This window comes from Talpa occidentalis, unplaced genomic scaffold (assembly GCF_014898055.3).
Source record: "Talpa occidentalis isolate TD23 unplaced genomic scaffold, MPIMG_talOcc4v2.1 talOcc4.7, whole genome shotgun sequence".
NCBI lineage: Eukaryota > Metazoa > Chordata > Mammalia > Eulipotyphla > Talpidae > Talpa > Talpa occidentalis.
Genome location: NW_023605083.1, coordinates 96515530 through 96532002, shown reverse-complemented (window position 1 = coordinate 96532002; position 16473 = coordinate 96515530). Strand labels below are relative to the sequence as shown.

General features: G+C 41.1%; 1 protein-coding gene across 1 annotated transcript in view; it reads left to right on the top strand.

Moving 5' to 3' along the window:
• Positions 1-236: 236 nt before the first annotated feature.
• HS3ST3A1 (heparan sulfate-glucosamine 3-sulfotransferase 3A1) overlaps positions 237-16473 on the top strand; it is an 89425-nt gene continuing 73188 nt past the window's right edge. Inside the window, exon 1 of the mRNA XM_054689383.1 lies at positions 237-1326. Within this exon, the coding sequence (XP_054545358.1) occupies positions 731-1326 (596 nt within the window). The 5' untranslated portion in view covers positions 237-730. The remainder of the gene's footprint in view (positions 1327-16473) is intronic.

Sequence of the window (16473 nt, the reverse complement as noted above, 5' to 3'; positions counted from 1 at the left end):
CAGGTCCCGCCAGCCCGACCTCGCCACGCCGCTCGCAGGTGGGGCGCGAGAGCAGTTTGAGGCAGCCCCGTGCGCACCTGGAGGGGTGAGCCGCTCGGCGCGGGTCTTCTGGCTCCCGCTCGGGCAGGGCCACTCGGGGGAACCCCGCTCCGGGGCGGCACGGACCTGAGCGCGGGCGGAGAGGGCGCGCGCGGGCGGGCCAGGGCGCCCGAGAAGCAGGGGCTGGGCGACGCGGTCGCTCCCGCTGCCTGCGGGCCGGCCGTCCCCGAGCCAGAGCCGCACGACCCCTTCATCCGATCCGAGCGAGGGATGCACGACCGCTGAGCGGAGACCTGCGCGCCGAGGACAGCCCGGCCCGACTGGGAGGCACGCTTGCGCCACCGCCGCCAAGACCCCCCATTCCGGCCATTCTCGGGGAACTGGGGCGCCGAATGCTGCCCCGAGGCTCAAGACTTGGGCGAGTCTAAGACGATGGTTTCTTAAGCACGGCACCACGTTCCCCTCCCCGTTCCTCGACCGGAGGCAGGGATCCCGCGCGCGCGGGGCTCCCGGGGATCGGTCTCCCCGAGGAGCCCGGCTGCCGTCTCTCGAGGCAGTTCGCACGGCGGCGGGGACGCACAGGCGATGTAGCCTCCGTCCAGCGCTCAGGCCTCCTGGAGGATGTCATGGCACCTGGCGGGGTCCCGGCCTAGCATGGCCCGCGCGCTGCCAGACGTCGCCTCCGGCTAGGATGACCCCTCCGGGCCCCGCCGGCGCCCACCCCACCTCGGCAGAGCCGCTGTCCCGCAGCATCTTCCGGAGGTTCTTGCTGATGCTCTGCTCCCTGCTCACGTCCCTTTACGTCTTCTACTGCCTCGCCGAGCGCTGCCAGACCCTATCGAGCCCCGTCGTGGGGCTGTCAGGCGGCAGCGAGGAGGCGGGGGCCCGGGGTCGCGGCGTCCTGGCCGGAGGCCCGAGGGAGCTGGCGTTGTGGCCGGCGGCACAGAGAAAGCGCCTCCTGCAAGTGCAGCATTGGCGGAGGCGCAGACCGTCCGCGCCGCGCGGCGAGGGTGAGGAGGCGGCCTGGGAAGAGGAGACCCCTGGCCTGGCCGGGAGTCCCGGTGGCTCCGGGGCGGGGAGCAGTGTGACCGAGGCCCCGCCGGGGACCCTGGCCTTGCTGCTGGACGAGGGCAGTAAGCAGCTGCCGCAGGCCATCATCATCGGCGTGAAGAAGGGCGGCACGCGGGCGCTGCTCGAGTTCCTGCGCGTGCACCCCGACGTGCGCGCCGTGGGCGCGGAACCCCACTTCTTCGACCGCAGCTACCACAAAGGCCTCGCCTGGTACCGGTGAGCTGGTGCGGGGCACAGCCCGGGTCAGCTAGAGCTCGGGTGGGGGTGGGGAGTCTAGGTGGAGGGGAAGCTGGAGAGAGTCGCCTCCCTCCCCATTTTATGCAGAAGGCCACGGGTCATCAACTGACCTTACTTTGAGGACTGTTTTATCCACCATGCTTTCTCTTCCCAGGCAAGTGGGTGTTGAAGCAGAGGGTGGGAGGGAAATATTGGCCTTAAAGCTTTTTTCCTTAGTCCTTGGGATTCCCCCTACGCCCCATGTAACCAATCTCCATTTTCCTCCTGCTCTCTGGAAGTATTCAAGTTGTTGGCTAAAGGAAAAATCCCTCCTAAGTTCAAAACCTGTTCATCAATTACTGGATAGGTAACCTAGTCAGTCCTTTCCCCCAGGAAGCCTGTTTTTATTTCTTTTTTATCTTCTGGGCAATCCCCTGTGGTTACCGCAGGCTTTGCCCTCCGGTATTTATTTACCTTGACCCTTTGCCAGATCACTGCAGTAGGTAATACCGATATTTAGTAAAAGTGCAAGAAACAGAAACTAGGTAGTTGGGAAATATATGTCCAGACAAGTATCAGCAACCAGTCACCCTGTTTTAAACAGTGCTTCCCTGGCAATAACTTTTGTTTGGGACCAAGAATGAATTTTGTCAAGTGCTTTCTCTGTTTATAGGAAAGAGTGCCATTTGTCTCTGGGTTGGCAGAAACTTTTCTAAAGATCTTCATACAATTGTCTTTACAAATGATGTAGCCAATATTTTTTTTTTAAAAAAGGAAGAAAAGTGGTTTTACTTTGTGAAAACCCTCCTAAATGCAGTTTTAGATCTTAATCTTAAATCTGCCAGTCTTCTCAAATTCAGACCACCTTAAATAATAGAATAGAACCAGCCAAAGTCTAATAAATCCTAGTGTCACCTGGATTTTGTTGGCCATAAAAAAAATTGGCCTTTTTTCTTGCCTCTGAATACAATGTTGCCGGAATTTTCATTTTTATAAAGTTTTACCTGCTTCATTAAATATGTATTCTCCTGGTTATTTTAACTGTGGCAATGTTACAAAGGTTACAACACAATTTATACAAATTTCAAAAACCCACTAAATTAGCCATTCATCCCCCAATGGAAATGGACTTGATCTGACCAGTTTATTTACTCCAGAGGTCAAGCACACCCGCAGATTGAGTTCAGGAACCAAATTTACAGTAATCCAACTCAGGAGAAAACATTTGGAAAAGTCAAATTCAAACATAAAACACTTAAAACAGCAACTTTCCATTTGTTGGAAAGAAAAACAAACACCCTTTCCTTAATATATAATATATATCATTTAAAATCATGAGCCACTTAAAAATCCCCTTGTGTTTCTGTCATTTATGTTGTATCCTCTGGGAAGTTCTTACAAAAATGACCTGTTGAATCTGGAAACAACAGGTCCTTCTTTTTAGCACAAAGGCAGCTCTGTTTTTTCCATCAAGGACACAAGAACCGAGTGATTAAAGACCCCTAAAAGTCTTATCTATAGCAGTTTGCATTGAATTTGCTCTCGTACAGTGTTATAAGTGAACGCATTTCAAGCCGACTGCCTGAAATATTTCAGACAATGTTTGACTCTGAGGTACTATTAAAATATGGTGAAATATTTAGTATTAAGTCCTTTATTTTCATTTTGCGATTAGACTTTATTTCCACAAAGTAGGATTGTTTCTTCATAATCCAGAAATGAGTATTTGAGAGCACAGTCTATCTACAAACCCGGCTCGCTCTTTTCTATGGACCTTTCTGAGCTCGTATAAGGGAAGGAAGCTTTCAAGGTAACTAGAAACACAAGTATTTTTTTTAAAAAAGAGAAAGAGTCATAAATGTTTAGGCCACTCTCTTGCTTGGAAAGTGGGTGCATGCTGTAAAGTAAATCTCTCTGTGGATTGTTTACTTCAGCAGAGGAGTTCTATAAAGCAATTTATGGTGGTTACAAAAATAACTGCAGAGTAGACTTCATGGTTTGGTGAATTTAATTTTCTAAGTGTTGGAGCAATGTCTTTGTTTTACCATTTGCAATGATTTTTATTGGATACGTAAATTTAAGTTTAACTCAATTACAAAAAAAAAATCCAACCTATGGAGCCTGGATTATGTGATTATTTAATGAAATTTTAGCACTGTCTTTCATCTTGGTTCTGAACTTGGAGTTTGATGTTTGGAAGAAAGGCTGAAGACTTAACTATGAAAAAGAAATCCTACACAGAATGTCATATGATTATAAGTGTGTTTTAGCTGATTGTTTTTAGCCAGTATTTTAGGATGGGGGATTCAGGTAGAACTTCCTTAATCAGTCCCAAACTTGCAATATAGGATTTCTGTCTCTCTCTCTCTCTCTCACACACACACACACACACACACACACACTCAGAAAGACATTTCCGGTATTTGCACCCAAAGTGATTTATGAAAGAAGAAAATCTGTATATTTGCATGACAGAATCATAACTGCCTAGGCTTGTTTTTTTAGCTCAGTTTGCCATAATAGTTTATAGTGGCAGTGCCCCCTACTGTCCTGCTATTAGGAAGTTTGAAGAAAATCCCTTGGAGGATGAGTTTGAGAATTAAAAATGACTACTGCTAGGATGTTTCCATAACTTTCTCCCACTGGAAAAAAATAAGTACTTAAAAAAGCTGCTTTTCAAGAATAGTATAATCATCAGTCTCTTCATTTGAGCAAATTTACAGTAAATGCTAAGAAAGAGAATTTATTCAAGATCTCTAAAAAGGAAATCATTCTTATTGATTTAAAAGGTCCTAACATTACTCTAAAATAAATGAAACAGAGAGTATACCAGCAAATTTATTATCGATAATTTAGAACAATTCAGTGGAGTTCTCTGAATATGGAACTCCACCCTGTTGGGGTTTAAAAACATTCCACATTACTTAATTTAGCAGACATGATATCAGTACAACAAATGTCTGTGGCTTACATGTCATGGGAAAGCAATCCTTTGCAATGAATAGTCTCCATTTTCATTGAATGTGTGGTGGGTTCATAAAGGAAAACAGCTTCGAAACATTGAGATCTTTTCTGGAAGTCAAAACCAAATGCCTATCTGGTAATTCAAGGGGACATGAGCTTAGAATTTAATATGAAGACCTCCTCTCCGCCTGTGTATTCTGTACCAACTCAAAGTGTGTTTATTTTTCTTAAAACAAAATATACCTACTATAAAATATTTAAAGCTATGAATGAATGTGTGTATACCCACATAAACACATGTACACATCATATATACATAAATAAGTGTTTGGCTTCTGTAACACTTTATTTTTTTGTAAAAGTTAGTAAATGGTCATTATCTAATCTTTTATTACTACTTCTATTTCCTTTATTTAGTAGAACTGGACAATTTCAGCAGGGGAAAATATTGCTAAAATTATTTTACCCTGTAGCTTCTAGAAAAATGAAAGATTACACAACTTGGAGTTTAGAAGTTAGTTTTCTCCTGACTTCATCAAGATGGAAGTTTTGTGGCCTCTAGTGATCATTGCCTTGTATTTTGAGGACATGGGAGAGACGAACTCACAGAGGAACTTTCGGGAGAAATCGGCATTTCATAGCAGCTGGGAGCAGCTGCAAAGTACCTCCATGTGCAGTTTCCCACCCTCCTGAGCCACAAGTCCATTTTGCATGAAGGGTTGGAAATGAAATTTGAGCCAAGGGAGCTGCAGAGTCTGGCCACCCATGCAAGGTCATATGGACTGAAGTCCAAAGAACTGCCTGTCATTAGAGCAGAGTTAATAATGTTGGGAAGCGATGAAGGCTAGGAGGAAAGAGGAAAGAAGTTGTTTTGGACCCTGAGTCTATGTTACATGTGTACAGAGGGAGAGGGTATAATTTCTTTCATGCATATAGTTCCCAAGAGGTCCCAGGAGTGACTGGACACTTCCCATCTAGTGAGAGGTTGCAAGCAGCCCCTTAGGAGAAGCCACAGGGCTGTCATTTTGTTTGCAGAATGTTTGGTCCCCGGGCTCATCTTCCCAGTGGACGACTCCAGCAGTACAAGTCACACAGCCTGGTTCTTGTGTATGGAGCAGACGTGAAGTAGGTGGGGAAAGTAATGGATTGATAAGAGGAATTATTAAGTGGTTGGGAGACTTCTGAGCATTCTCAGACACCCAGGGTAGGAACAGACTTTGGGACTATTGAGTCCAGGCATTCATTACAAACAACCGTTAACAACAAAAAACACATTATTATTCCAGGTATAGCCTGAACTTGGAATGCCTTTATGTGAGTAAATATTCCTTTATAGTAATGAGACTTATACTGTGCTCATAGACTTCATCTGAAATGCACAGCCATCTCTAAGTGAAAACCTTTGACAATATTCTAATCTCCTGCCCTCCCCTTACAAAGGAAATGCTCTGGCCAAAATATTTGTCTCCTATAAATAAGTTGATTGGCCAGAAAGGAATAAGTGCCAAATCTGCATCTTGAAGGGGTCGTGGGAATGAAATAAGCCTGTGCAATTAATGAAGACAGGAGGTAACCTTACATAGACCAGATGCTCACATCAGAAGAAGAGGGTCACAGAACAAACAAATCTACTTGATGTAAACAACAAAAAGGCTCGTATCTCTAAGGGACACATTTGAACAATTGGAAATTATAATTACCATTAGTCAAATGGCTACGCCCAGTCGGGGGACTTTACATACTCAGCGATGATTTTCCTTAGGGGAACATCTTCCTCCACCAAGTAATAGCAACTTGACTGATAAAGAGCATCATTTCTTGATATGTATCCCAATGATATTAGAAAGCTTCCAGAAAATTTGTTTCTGCTTAAGTGGTGTGTTACAATTATTAAACTGTGGTTTCTTATTAAATACAGGCCTTTAATATGTAATCAGAGGAAATTGCATCGAAGTATTATTTTAGCTCCCTAGTATTTGCATCTATGAGAATGTCCTAAAAATGCTTGCCAGCACTTTAAAATGTTTACTAATTTGTTATCATTTAAAACTCTCTGTGGGGGATGTTGGTACAGTTAATAAATAAACTTATGTGAAATCAGATTTTAGAAAATGAGGAAGTGCTGAGTTCAGTGAATTGAAGCAACTCTGCAGTTGCTTGCCTCCAGTGATGCAACTTTGTTATTTTTTGCATTACTTAGGAGGTCAAGACTGCAGCACAGCTAATATTTGCATTTATCTTACCATCACTGGAGGACTAATTCCAGAAGCTCAGTTTTGGCCTATTTCAGAAGCTGTCAGATGACAGTAAATGTAAAAAGAGGGTGGGCGGTATGTTTATTGAGAATGAAGTATAGTCCTTGCCAGCACACATGGGATATTCTTGCAAAGGTTAAAAAATCCTCTTCATAAATTTTCGACACCAGTCAGCTCTGAATGTGATGTGTAGCGCCACCTAGTGGGAGGGAGCGTCAGCAGGGAACCCAAAAGATGGTTTTGAAAACCTTGTCATTATCAAGTATATTTACCTTTCTCAGTGAAAAAAGGGGGAGTGCGAAATCATGTTAGGTAGCGCTTACAGCAAGTATGATCTGCTTAGCATGTCTGACCTGTACTTTGCCTCTCTGCCTGAGCTCTCTTCTTTTAGGCAGGGAATTTATTCTTTGGAGAGAAATAAAAGAGACTTGCCTTCACAATAAACCTGAAAAACAAGATATAAATGATTAGGAGATTTATATTAGAAATGTGCATGACTGAAAGGAATGCCATATGCCCCAGATTAGTTTTGTTGGTGTGTTTTGCCTCTGTTTCTGAAAGCCAGCTTCAAATGAAAATACTTCCAGATGATTCTTTTCAACATCAGTAATGCAGCCTTGTTCCTTCTCCTGTGTTGCACAGGCTCCGGAGGAGCGTTCCCTGATCCTTAACAGGCAGCACACAGAAGCCTGTTTAACCCTTACCACACCCAAGTTATACTGTTGAATATCCTGCCCAGGATGGAAAGATTCACAGGAAGGTGCTGCCTGAGCTCCTGCAGGAGAGAGGGCCTGTGTTGCAAGCCAGTGCCTGCATTAGGAGTGCAGGCTGAGGGGGACGGCAGGTGGTCAGGTTAATAGTAAGGCAGGAGGAAAGGGGAAAATGGGATTGCTATCATGGAGCAACCAGACAGATGTCAGATTAACCTAATGCTAAAGGTGAATGTTGTCTGCGTTCGTGGTTCATGTACCCACTGGTATAATGCAGGGAGAGCCTTTCCTCTATGGGGTGTTCTCCCCCTAAATCCACAGTCCCCATCTAATCATGAGAAAACATTAAACCAGTCTGAATAGAAGGGCATCTGCAAAATACCTGATCCATACTCTGAAAGAATGTCAAGATCATGAAACAAAGGAAGACTGGTAAATTGTCACAAGTGGAAGAGACAAAAGAGACGAATTACTATTAAGTAAGTACCCTTGATTGACTCAGAGCAGAAAAGAGTATTTGGTAAAATTGAGGAAATTTGAATAATGTGTGTGGTTTAGTTAATAGTATTAGACCAAGGCAAATTTCTTGGTTTTTGATGACGGTACATAAGATGATAATCTTAGGGAAATCTGCATGGAGGGGTATATGAGAACTCTCTGTAGTCTTTTTTTTTTTTCCCCTTAACAATTTTAATATCTAAAATTATTCTAACATAAAAAGAAAAAACAGCACCATCCACAAAGAAGGCAGGTGATGCCTAATGGGCATCAAGGATGGGAACTCACGCCGAAATACTCCATGTTGCTTCTTTCCTTCCTTCTGAAGGCTCCAGGCACAGGCCTGCCAGCTTCCCCTCACTGCCAGCACCTGTTGCTTCCAGACATGCTGATCTTTCCCTCAGCTTATTTCATAATAAAATTGGCTCATTGCTCCCCTCCTACTCTCTTGTCCCCCGAAATAATCACAGAGACAGTTTTGTTTTTCTTTCTCTTTGTTATGGCTGGAAAATGTAAAGAAGGTATAAAAAGTCACCCACCCCTGACTGAACCCTTCTTGTGCTGGGGATCAAAAAACATTGATGTAAATGACAGACTTTTGAGAATACAAAGAACTAAAGCAGGGATCAGAGGAAAATCTGACTTGAGAATCTGGCTTTTATTGCGACAAACACAGGAGGAGCAGTTGTCGGGTCAGGAAGCTAGTTATGGGGTGAAGAGATGGGATCAGGGCTCTGGACGTGCCATCTGGCTAAGTTGAAGAGTATAGTCTGGATTTTATGGGCCAGTTTAAATAGTCTAACTGTTTACTGGACTTGGCCCTTTAACCTTTGGCTTTGAGACCATGACTTACGAGACCAGTCATAGGAGTAACATAGGCCTGAAACAATGGTAGATTTCAAGGTCAAAGAAAGAAGAGGAAAAAATCCAAGCTCCCAGAGCACTGGAGTACCAGAACCTGGGCATCATAGGTGGCTTGTCCTGCTGGGACTGCTAGATCTGGCACCTAGCAGCACAACTGCCAGGGTTATCAGACTTAACATTCCTATAAAGGTGACTTGCTGACATCTTCTGCTTGTTTTAAGTACACAGTTGTGCATCTGAGATTTTGGTTTAATAAAGTAATGAAAACCTCCCACGAACATTTTCTTTAATGTTTTTAACAACTATAAAAATAGTGTCTGTCCACAACACATTTTTACTTAAGTAAAACAAAACAATACTGACTGCATCTCGAGACTAAAAGAAGCTAATGGTATTTCTTCTTAACCATTGACTCACTTGTCTTTGTTGGATCCATTTTATAAACCTGTTTCATGTAAAAGGCAAACTACTAATGCTTAGATAGAGAAAAATAATTTCTGTGATTTAATACCATTCCATATTTATCATTGGGTATTTTTCCATATTCATTGGTATACACTTTCTTCAACAATTTTGAGTATTGAAATACAGCAAAATATTTGAACCCTACAATGTACATTTCATGAAATTTATCATTTTAGTCTCTGTTTCATTTATTACTGTTCCCATCTCTGTTATTTTTCCCCCTATGTTATTTTTGGATTTAGTTTTTTCTTCTATTCTAGTTCCTTTCAGATATAAAGTTAGGGATTTTATTTGACATCTTTCTTTTTTTCTTAATGTAGGCATTTGTCTGCCTACATAAACTTTCCTCTTAGGACTGGCTGCTTTTATGCATCTCATATGTTTTGATATGTTGTGGCTCCATTTTTCTTCATCAGAAGTAATTTTTTGATCTCTCCTTTGACCCATTGTTTGTTCAATGTATTATTGATGAATTATTCCTTTTGTTACTGATTTCTAGTTTCATGCCACTGTGGGTGGAAAAGATATTTAATGTAATTTCAATCTTCTTAAGTTTGTTAAGTCTTGTTTTGAGACTTAACATATGCTATGTCCCAGGAATTGTTCTGTGAACACTTGAGAAGAATGTGTATTCTGCTGCTCTTGGTGGAATGTTCTGTGCATGTGTTTAACTTCATCTGGTCTATAGTTCAAGTCCAGTGTTTCCTTGTTGATTTTCTGTTTGGATGATCTAACTATCACTTTAAATGTAGGGCAATAATAGCTATATTTGTTGACCCCTCACTATGTGCTGGTTGATACTGAATGGTCTGCTGCCTGTAAGCTGGATGTTTTATTAATATGATTAATATTAGGTAGGTTCTGTCACTTTCTGCCTTCTGTAGGTCATGACAGAGCCTCATAAAGTTGAAGTAATTTCCCCAAGGTCATATAGCCAAGTAAATGTTAAAACTGGTACTGTACCAGACTCATTCACCTCCAACGTGTCATTGTTTCACTTTATGACATTATATCATGTTCTCAGACAGAATTGCCCATGTGTGGTTCCTGCCTAATCAGCAAGCCCTTAGTAGCTCAGAGATTGTGGGCATTGAAAACCTTTCTTATTTGATTTGATATATTTGATTCTGGTCATAAACCAGAATTAGTTAGAAAACTGGGCAGCATATCAACATATTATTGAAAAATTGAATTTTAATAAGTATTTAAATATCCTTGTGAGTCTTTTGGCTTATATGAAATAACTAAAACCACTTATTTTTTGTCAATCTCTTTTTTTAGAAGTAATCTGATCACAGAATTCATCCTATTGAGCATATCTGAAATCCTGAGTCATACAGTTGATGTTTTCCCCTGTCCACTAAAAAGTAAAACCATGAAAAAATTGTTACACAGTGCAAATGAGCATGTTTCCTCTTTTAAATTGCTGCTCAGGGAATCCAAAATATTGTCCAAATGTAATCAGAAGCCTGATTATTGCTCTTGGAGTTGGGGCCAGTGAGTTGTTGACTGTGCCCAGTTGCTGATAACACCACACAACCTCATGTTCTCTTTTAACCTGGTTCTCCCCAAGCAAGCACTTCCCCTGAATATGGCTGAGTCACTGACAAAGTCCAACGTTCTTGTTCTTTTCTGTATTTGCATATTTTGATTGACACCTCCTTTTTTTTTATATATACTTTATGTATGTTAATATATTCCCAGTCAGGGTCCAATCCAGTTGTTACCCCAAGGACTATTTGGCTATTGTTGTTATTAATAATGTTCATCTAATTGATTTCCTGCCAACTGGTCAGTATTAGTGCCACGCCCCTTACTGTAGCAGTCAGCTCATTGCCACATAAGATATGTTTCTTGATTAGAATGTCCTTTCATTCCAGCCAGATAGAATCACAAATTGGAAAGGATATTGGAGTATGAGGGTATGTTAGACATGAAGTTTATCTTTTGCATGTGAAGAAACAGAGGTGTCTTTACCAAGATTAAGCTAAAGGACTTGGCCAACTAATTCCTCAGGTACAATTCTGGAGAATACATTGGACACAATTGCATGCTCTGAATTATATAAATTCAGTTTTGGAGGGTTTCCAACAAAACAGGGTTTGCAACAAAACAAAACAAAACAAAACAAAATTCCAGTGACTGGATTATATTATAGAATTATTTTTTTCCCCCTCCTAGAATGGATGAATTAAAGCATTGAATTGAATTGAGTGAGTGGCCCATTCATCTTTAAATTTCTGTTTTTCATCTCAGATGTTTTCCCCAATGTTTTGATGCACATAGATCTTAAACCAGTATGATTGGCCTGTGGATCCTTGTCAGTAATTTGTGTTTTATGGTTGTTGCCTGCTTGTAAAAGATTAGTAGCAGAAATCTGAGTACAGACAGGAAAAATTTGCCTTTTCTCTCTTGAGTGTTCAGAGTAGGAAGTAATCAATCAAATTATGGGAATAAAACTTCTTTTCCCTTTTTCAGAGTTCTTTCTTGGATTGGATCTCTCCTCTCAGTAGGAAATATCAAAGTTGTGGGGATTGGTTTGAATGACAGAGTCAGAAATGATGTGTTTGTCATGGTCATAAATCTTTGCAGATTCTCATTAAATTCAGGTATTTAAAAAGGGAACTGGATTAAGCTGCAACTAAAGTTACATCCCAGAACTAACTGCTCCCCTCATCACCTTTCTTAGCGGAACCCATGTTTTCTCTAACTAGATATTTGCTCTGGCAGTAGGAAAATACTGCAACAATAAAGTGATTTCATTTCGCAAACAAAGCTTTAAAAGTAAACAAAAATTGGCAATTTTTTTTTTAATTTCCTGGTAGACTAACTATTCTTGTAGTTTCTTTCATCAAATGTGGTGGGTTTTTTTTTTTTTTTTTTAAGAAATAAAAGCCACTTGTTTTTCTTTCTAATGAGGTTGTACTCTTTCTTCTTGCTGTAGGAGGAGTTGGGATCACAACAGTATCTGTTAAAAAGGCTTTCACAAATCCAGAGGGGCTACTAGAATGCCCTGCTAGGCTTTAATGATGGAAAGAAAACAAATTGGATCTGTTTTATATTTGTATGGGGGGAGGTCATGGGGAGCTAATGCTTGTGATGAAAATTCTTGGAATTTTCAGGTGCATTTGCCCTGTGGCAAAGGGTGGCAAGTTGAAAATAAGCACTGGAGAAACTTCTCAGCTCCAGCTGATTATTATAAGTAAGAAAATGGTCTCATTATTGCCATACCCTCAGACTTTTCAAAAGGATCTTGGAATACTGAATTTTTTTAAAAAACACAATGGGAAATAATTCACATATTCAAAACCAAAACTCAAAACAAAGCAAAATTCGGTATAGATGGAGCAAATCAATCTCATCTGAAGGTGAATGGCTGTTAGTGTTCGACCTATGGCTTATGGTGAAGACCAGAGTAAGACAATAAAAAACTGGTGTATACCAAAAGTTTTTCATACTGTCAATCACGAGATATTAATATGTAATCATACCACTCATTTTTTTTTTTAGTGAAAGGGAAGGACTAGAATAGGATGAAATAAGAAAGTGTAACCCATGTAGTAAACTAGACACACATTATCTCTACAAACTTGGTTTGTGTGTAGAAAGGGTTGGATAGGAAGTGTATTTGTTATCACTATAACAAATCTCAACAGTAAAAAAAGTTTAGTGACTAGTGTAAATAAAAGTCCTGTTTGAAAAGACTAAAATGAGACTGAGGAGCCCTGAGAAGCTAAGTATGAAGGGTCTAGGCTATGGATTATAAACCACAGTCTTTGTCAACCCAGTATCTCCAGGGTCTGTAACCTGTCATATAATTGATTCACTATTCATTAAATGAAAAAAAAAAAAAAAATGACCCTTAGGCCAGAGGTTAACATTTTTTTTCCTAGAAAGGAATAAAAAATATTTTAAGCTTTGTGGGCCCATGTTTTCTTTTACAGCAGGAAAGCAGCCTTAAATGATAACAAAATGCATGGTGTGTCTATGTTCCAGTAAAACTGTATTTACCAGAAGAGTCTGACCCACTGGCCATAGTTTACAGACCCTTAGGCCTGGCTGAAGTCTTCCAATATGTCCTTTGATCGTCCCTTCCTCTACTTATCTTGTTACTTTCAGGCAAGTCCCCACCCCTGACATTCTTCTGCAATGTTGTGAATGCATGCTGAGGGTGATTAACCTCCCAGTGGAGATACAACTCAGAAGATAACAGACCCCCCTGCGACTGTGTGAGAATAGAATAGCACATCCGGGAGCTGCATGTCTATGACCTTGGTGCAAGGGAATTTTGTGAAATATGCAGAATTATTTGGGGTGGTGATATTTCATTGTAAAGCTGATTATATACTCAACTACAAACATTCTCTCTTGGCAAAGACATCATCTAAACACAAATTGAAGTAGTCTTTGGCCATTTTTTGAAACTCATAATGCATTTTGATGTTTCCTTGACTTTGTACTTCAGTGTATGTTAAATGTATACATATTCCCCTGCTTCTCTGTTTTCCCTCCTGCCTTTTGGATGCCAGAGAATGCTGTGAGGCACGGAGGGAGTCATGGGGGACACAGCAAAGGAATACTTTAGCACCCGCCCTCTGTTCTGAGAAACAATTCCACCATGTCATTTAATTCAACATTCTGTGTTTCTGGGTAGTGAGACATCAGTTGGGAGCAAAGGATTGGGAAAGAAAAATGCTTGAAGATGTTTGGAGGAGGTTGGACTTTATTTAGATTATCTCTGTCCAATAGTAATGTGTTGAAAACCTCGTATGTCATTTTAAAAAGTAAGAATGAAGAGGTGAAACTAATTTCAAAAACATTTTGATGTAAGCCAGTATGTCTGAAATATTATAATTTCAACATGCAATCAAAAATAAAACTAATTAATGCAGCATTTTCATATGAAATCTTCCAAATTTAGTATGCATTTTATGCTTGCAGCACAGCTTGATTCCAATGAGCCACATTTCCGTAGTCTTAGGACGCCAGTGGCTACCGTCTTGGACAGCATGGCCCTGAAGCAGGGGCAGGGGAGTAGATAGTGAAGGCTTTTAATAGAGGACTGATTGTGCAAGCCTGCTGTGCTGGTTCTGCTGTGGAAACCTAATCCTGGTGGCCTATGAAAGATAGGGGATGCACACTGAGTGAGGTGGCTGATGAAGAATCTAGAGGATTCCTCAGATGATGGAGGTCTGAAGCAGAGCCACAGGGTGGACGTGGAAAGTGGGTGAAGGATTTGCTAGGTGTTTTTAATGTTAGGAATTTTAAAACTTAGCATGGAATTCTAGCAATGACGAAAGCAGGTAAAGTTGGCTGATACTGTAGTCACCCTCCCCTTTTTTATGGTTTCAGCTACCCCAGGTCAGCTGGAGCCTGATACTATTACATGCAATAAATATTTTGAGGGAAAGACTACATTTGCATAGCTTTTATTACTGTATATCATTCTAATCGTTCTAATTTGAGTTATTGTTCCTAATATCTGACAGTGCCTAATTTCTAAGTTAAAGTGTATCATAGGTGTGTATGTATAGGGGAAAAAAAAAAACATTATATAGGGAGGGCTTGGTATTATCCTTGGCTTTAGGCTTCCTCCAGGGGTCTGGGGATGTATCCCCCATGGATAAGGAGGGACTACTGTATTTAAAGATTTCTAGGTAAAGCATACTTATTGGCAACTCTGTGATAAGGAAAACAGAAGCAACAGCTTTCCAGGAAAACAAGCAAGTTTGACTCAGACATGTGAGTTGGAAAGTGTTTCTGGGTAAGCTGGAGCTCTTGTGTAAAGCAGACTTGGGAGCCATTGTCAGGGAAGGTTGTTGAGATGGTGCCAGCTGTCAGCAGAACAGAAAGGTAAATAAAGTGTGTCACACACCACAAGCGGAAGGGGGAAAGAGAGCAGGACGCGGAAAAGACATTTGTATTCTTGTTTAGATATGTTTCTATCTATAAGGAGGTCGTTGCTGTACCTTCAGAGGAACTGAAGTGATGACTATAATTTACTTTGAAATGCATTAAAAATGATACTTTAAGTTGATGGATGGATATGGGATAATGAAACTATGGAAAATATATTTTTAGAATTTAGTTAATGGGTAAATGAGTATTTGTCATGCAATTCTTTCAAGTTTTTGCCACATGTAATATTTCAGAATGAAATGATGGTAGCACAGGGGAGGAGACAGTTTCAAGGTTGGTGGTATCAAATGCTCTTGAAAAGGTGAATAGAAGTTCAAAAAAAAGGTGTCTCATCAGTTAGGAAGAACTTGAGACTATGTGGGCAGTTACGCTGTGACTGAAGCCAGTCAGCAATGAGTTGATGAGTAAATGGAAAAACCTCAAAGAGACAGTAATGAACTTCACCCATGTATCCAATCTGCCATCTTCCTTTCTTTCCTGGGCTTGACCAGTGGAATCCTCACGCTTGGCTTACAGCCAGTGTGGCTAACCATCTATGTAAATAAACCATATTCCTTTATGAAAGGAGGGTTTAAATGGGTCACTTGTGCTTTTGTCTTAGTTGCTTATTCTGTATCTCCTGCTTTCTGCACTGACCTAGTGGTTTATGTGTGGTGACATGATCAACAGATTTTTATCAGAGGGTTTTACCTGGGTCTGTTTTTTTATTTGTATTTTAAAGATATATTTATTTATGCATACAAGAATTGGGGTACAGGCCAGAGGTGTGGAGGCAAGAGGATTCACCAGAGATAGAGTGGGGAACATAACAGGCAGTTCAACTGAAATACACTGCTGAGGGGAGCAGTGGGCGAGACAAGAGAGGTCTGCTGTGCCACGTGAGTCACCTCCCTGGCTGGGGATCGAACTTGTGCTGCAGTGGCTGTGGATTGCTTCATAGCGCTGTGTTTAACCACTTGTGCCACCAGGGCGCAAACCCTTGGTCTGTTTTTTTAAATTGTAGATTTTTCTCTTTAGATCTAACTGCTAAACTCAAGTGGCATCTGCTATGCCTGTGTCCTTGAATTTTCTGGTAAGAGCATACTGGCTATTTTTCAAGGCAGTGCTCCATCAGTCTATTGCAAACTCCATTGCAAGTGTAGGAAGGAAAACAAACTGCTTTAAGAATCTCCATCTTTTTGGACACTTGCTTGAACGGTCCATGAAAGAATGAAGAAATGTAAATGCTTGGTGTTTCCTCTCACCAACATTGAAATTTTGCTGAAAAGTTCCAGCCATCAGATTTTCTTTCATCTGTGACTTATTCTTGTTTCTCCACTATTAATACCAAGAATAAGACATTCTTTGTTATACTCCCAATACTTTCTCCTCTCTGGAAATCTGGGTGATGATGACAAGACATAAAAAAAGAAAAACCAGAGAAAATGAAACCAATTTATTGCTTTACTGTCTGAGACACAAATTTGTTTTGC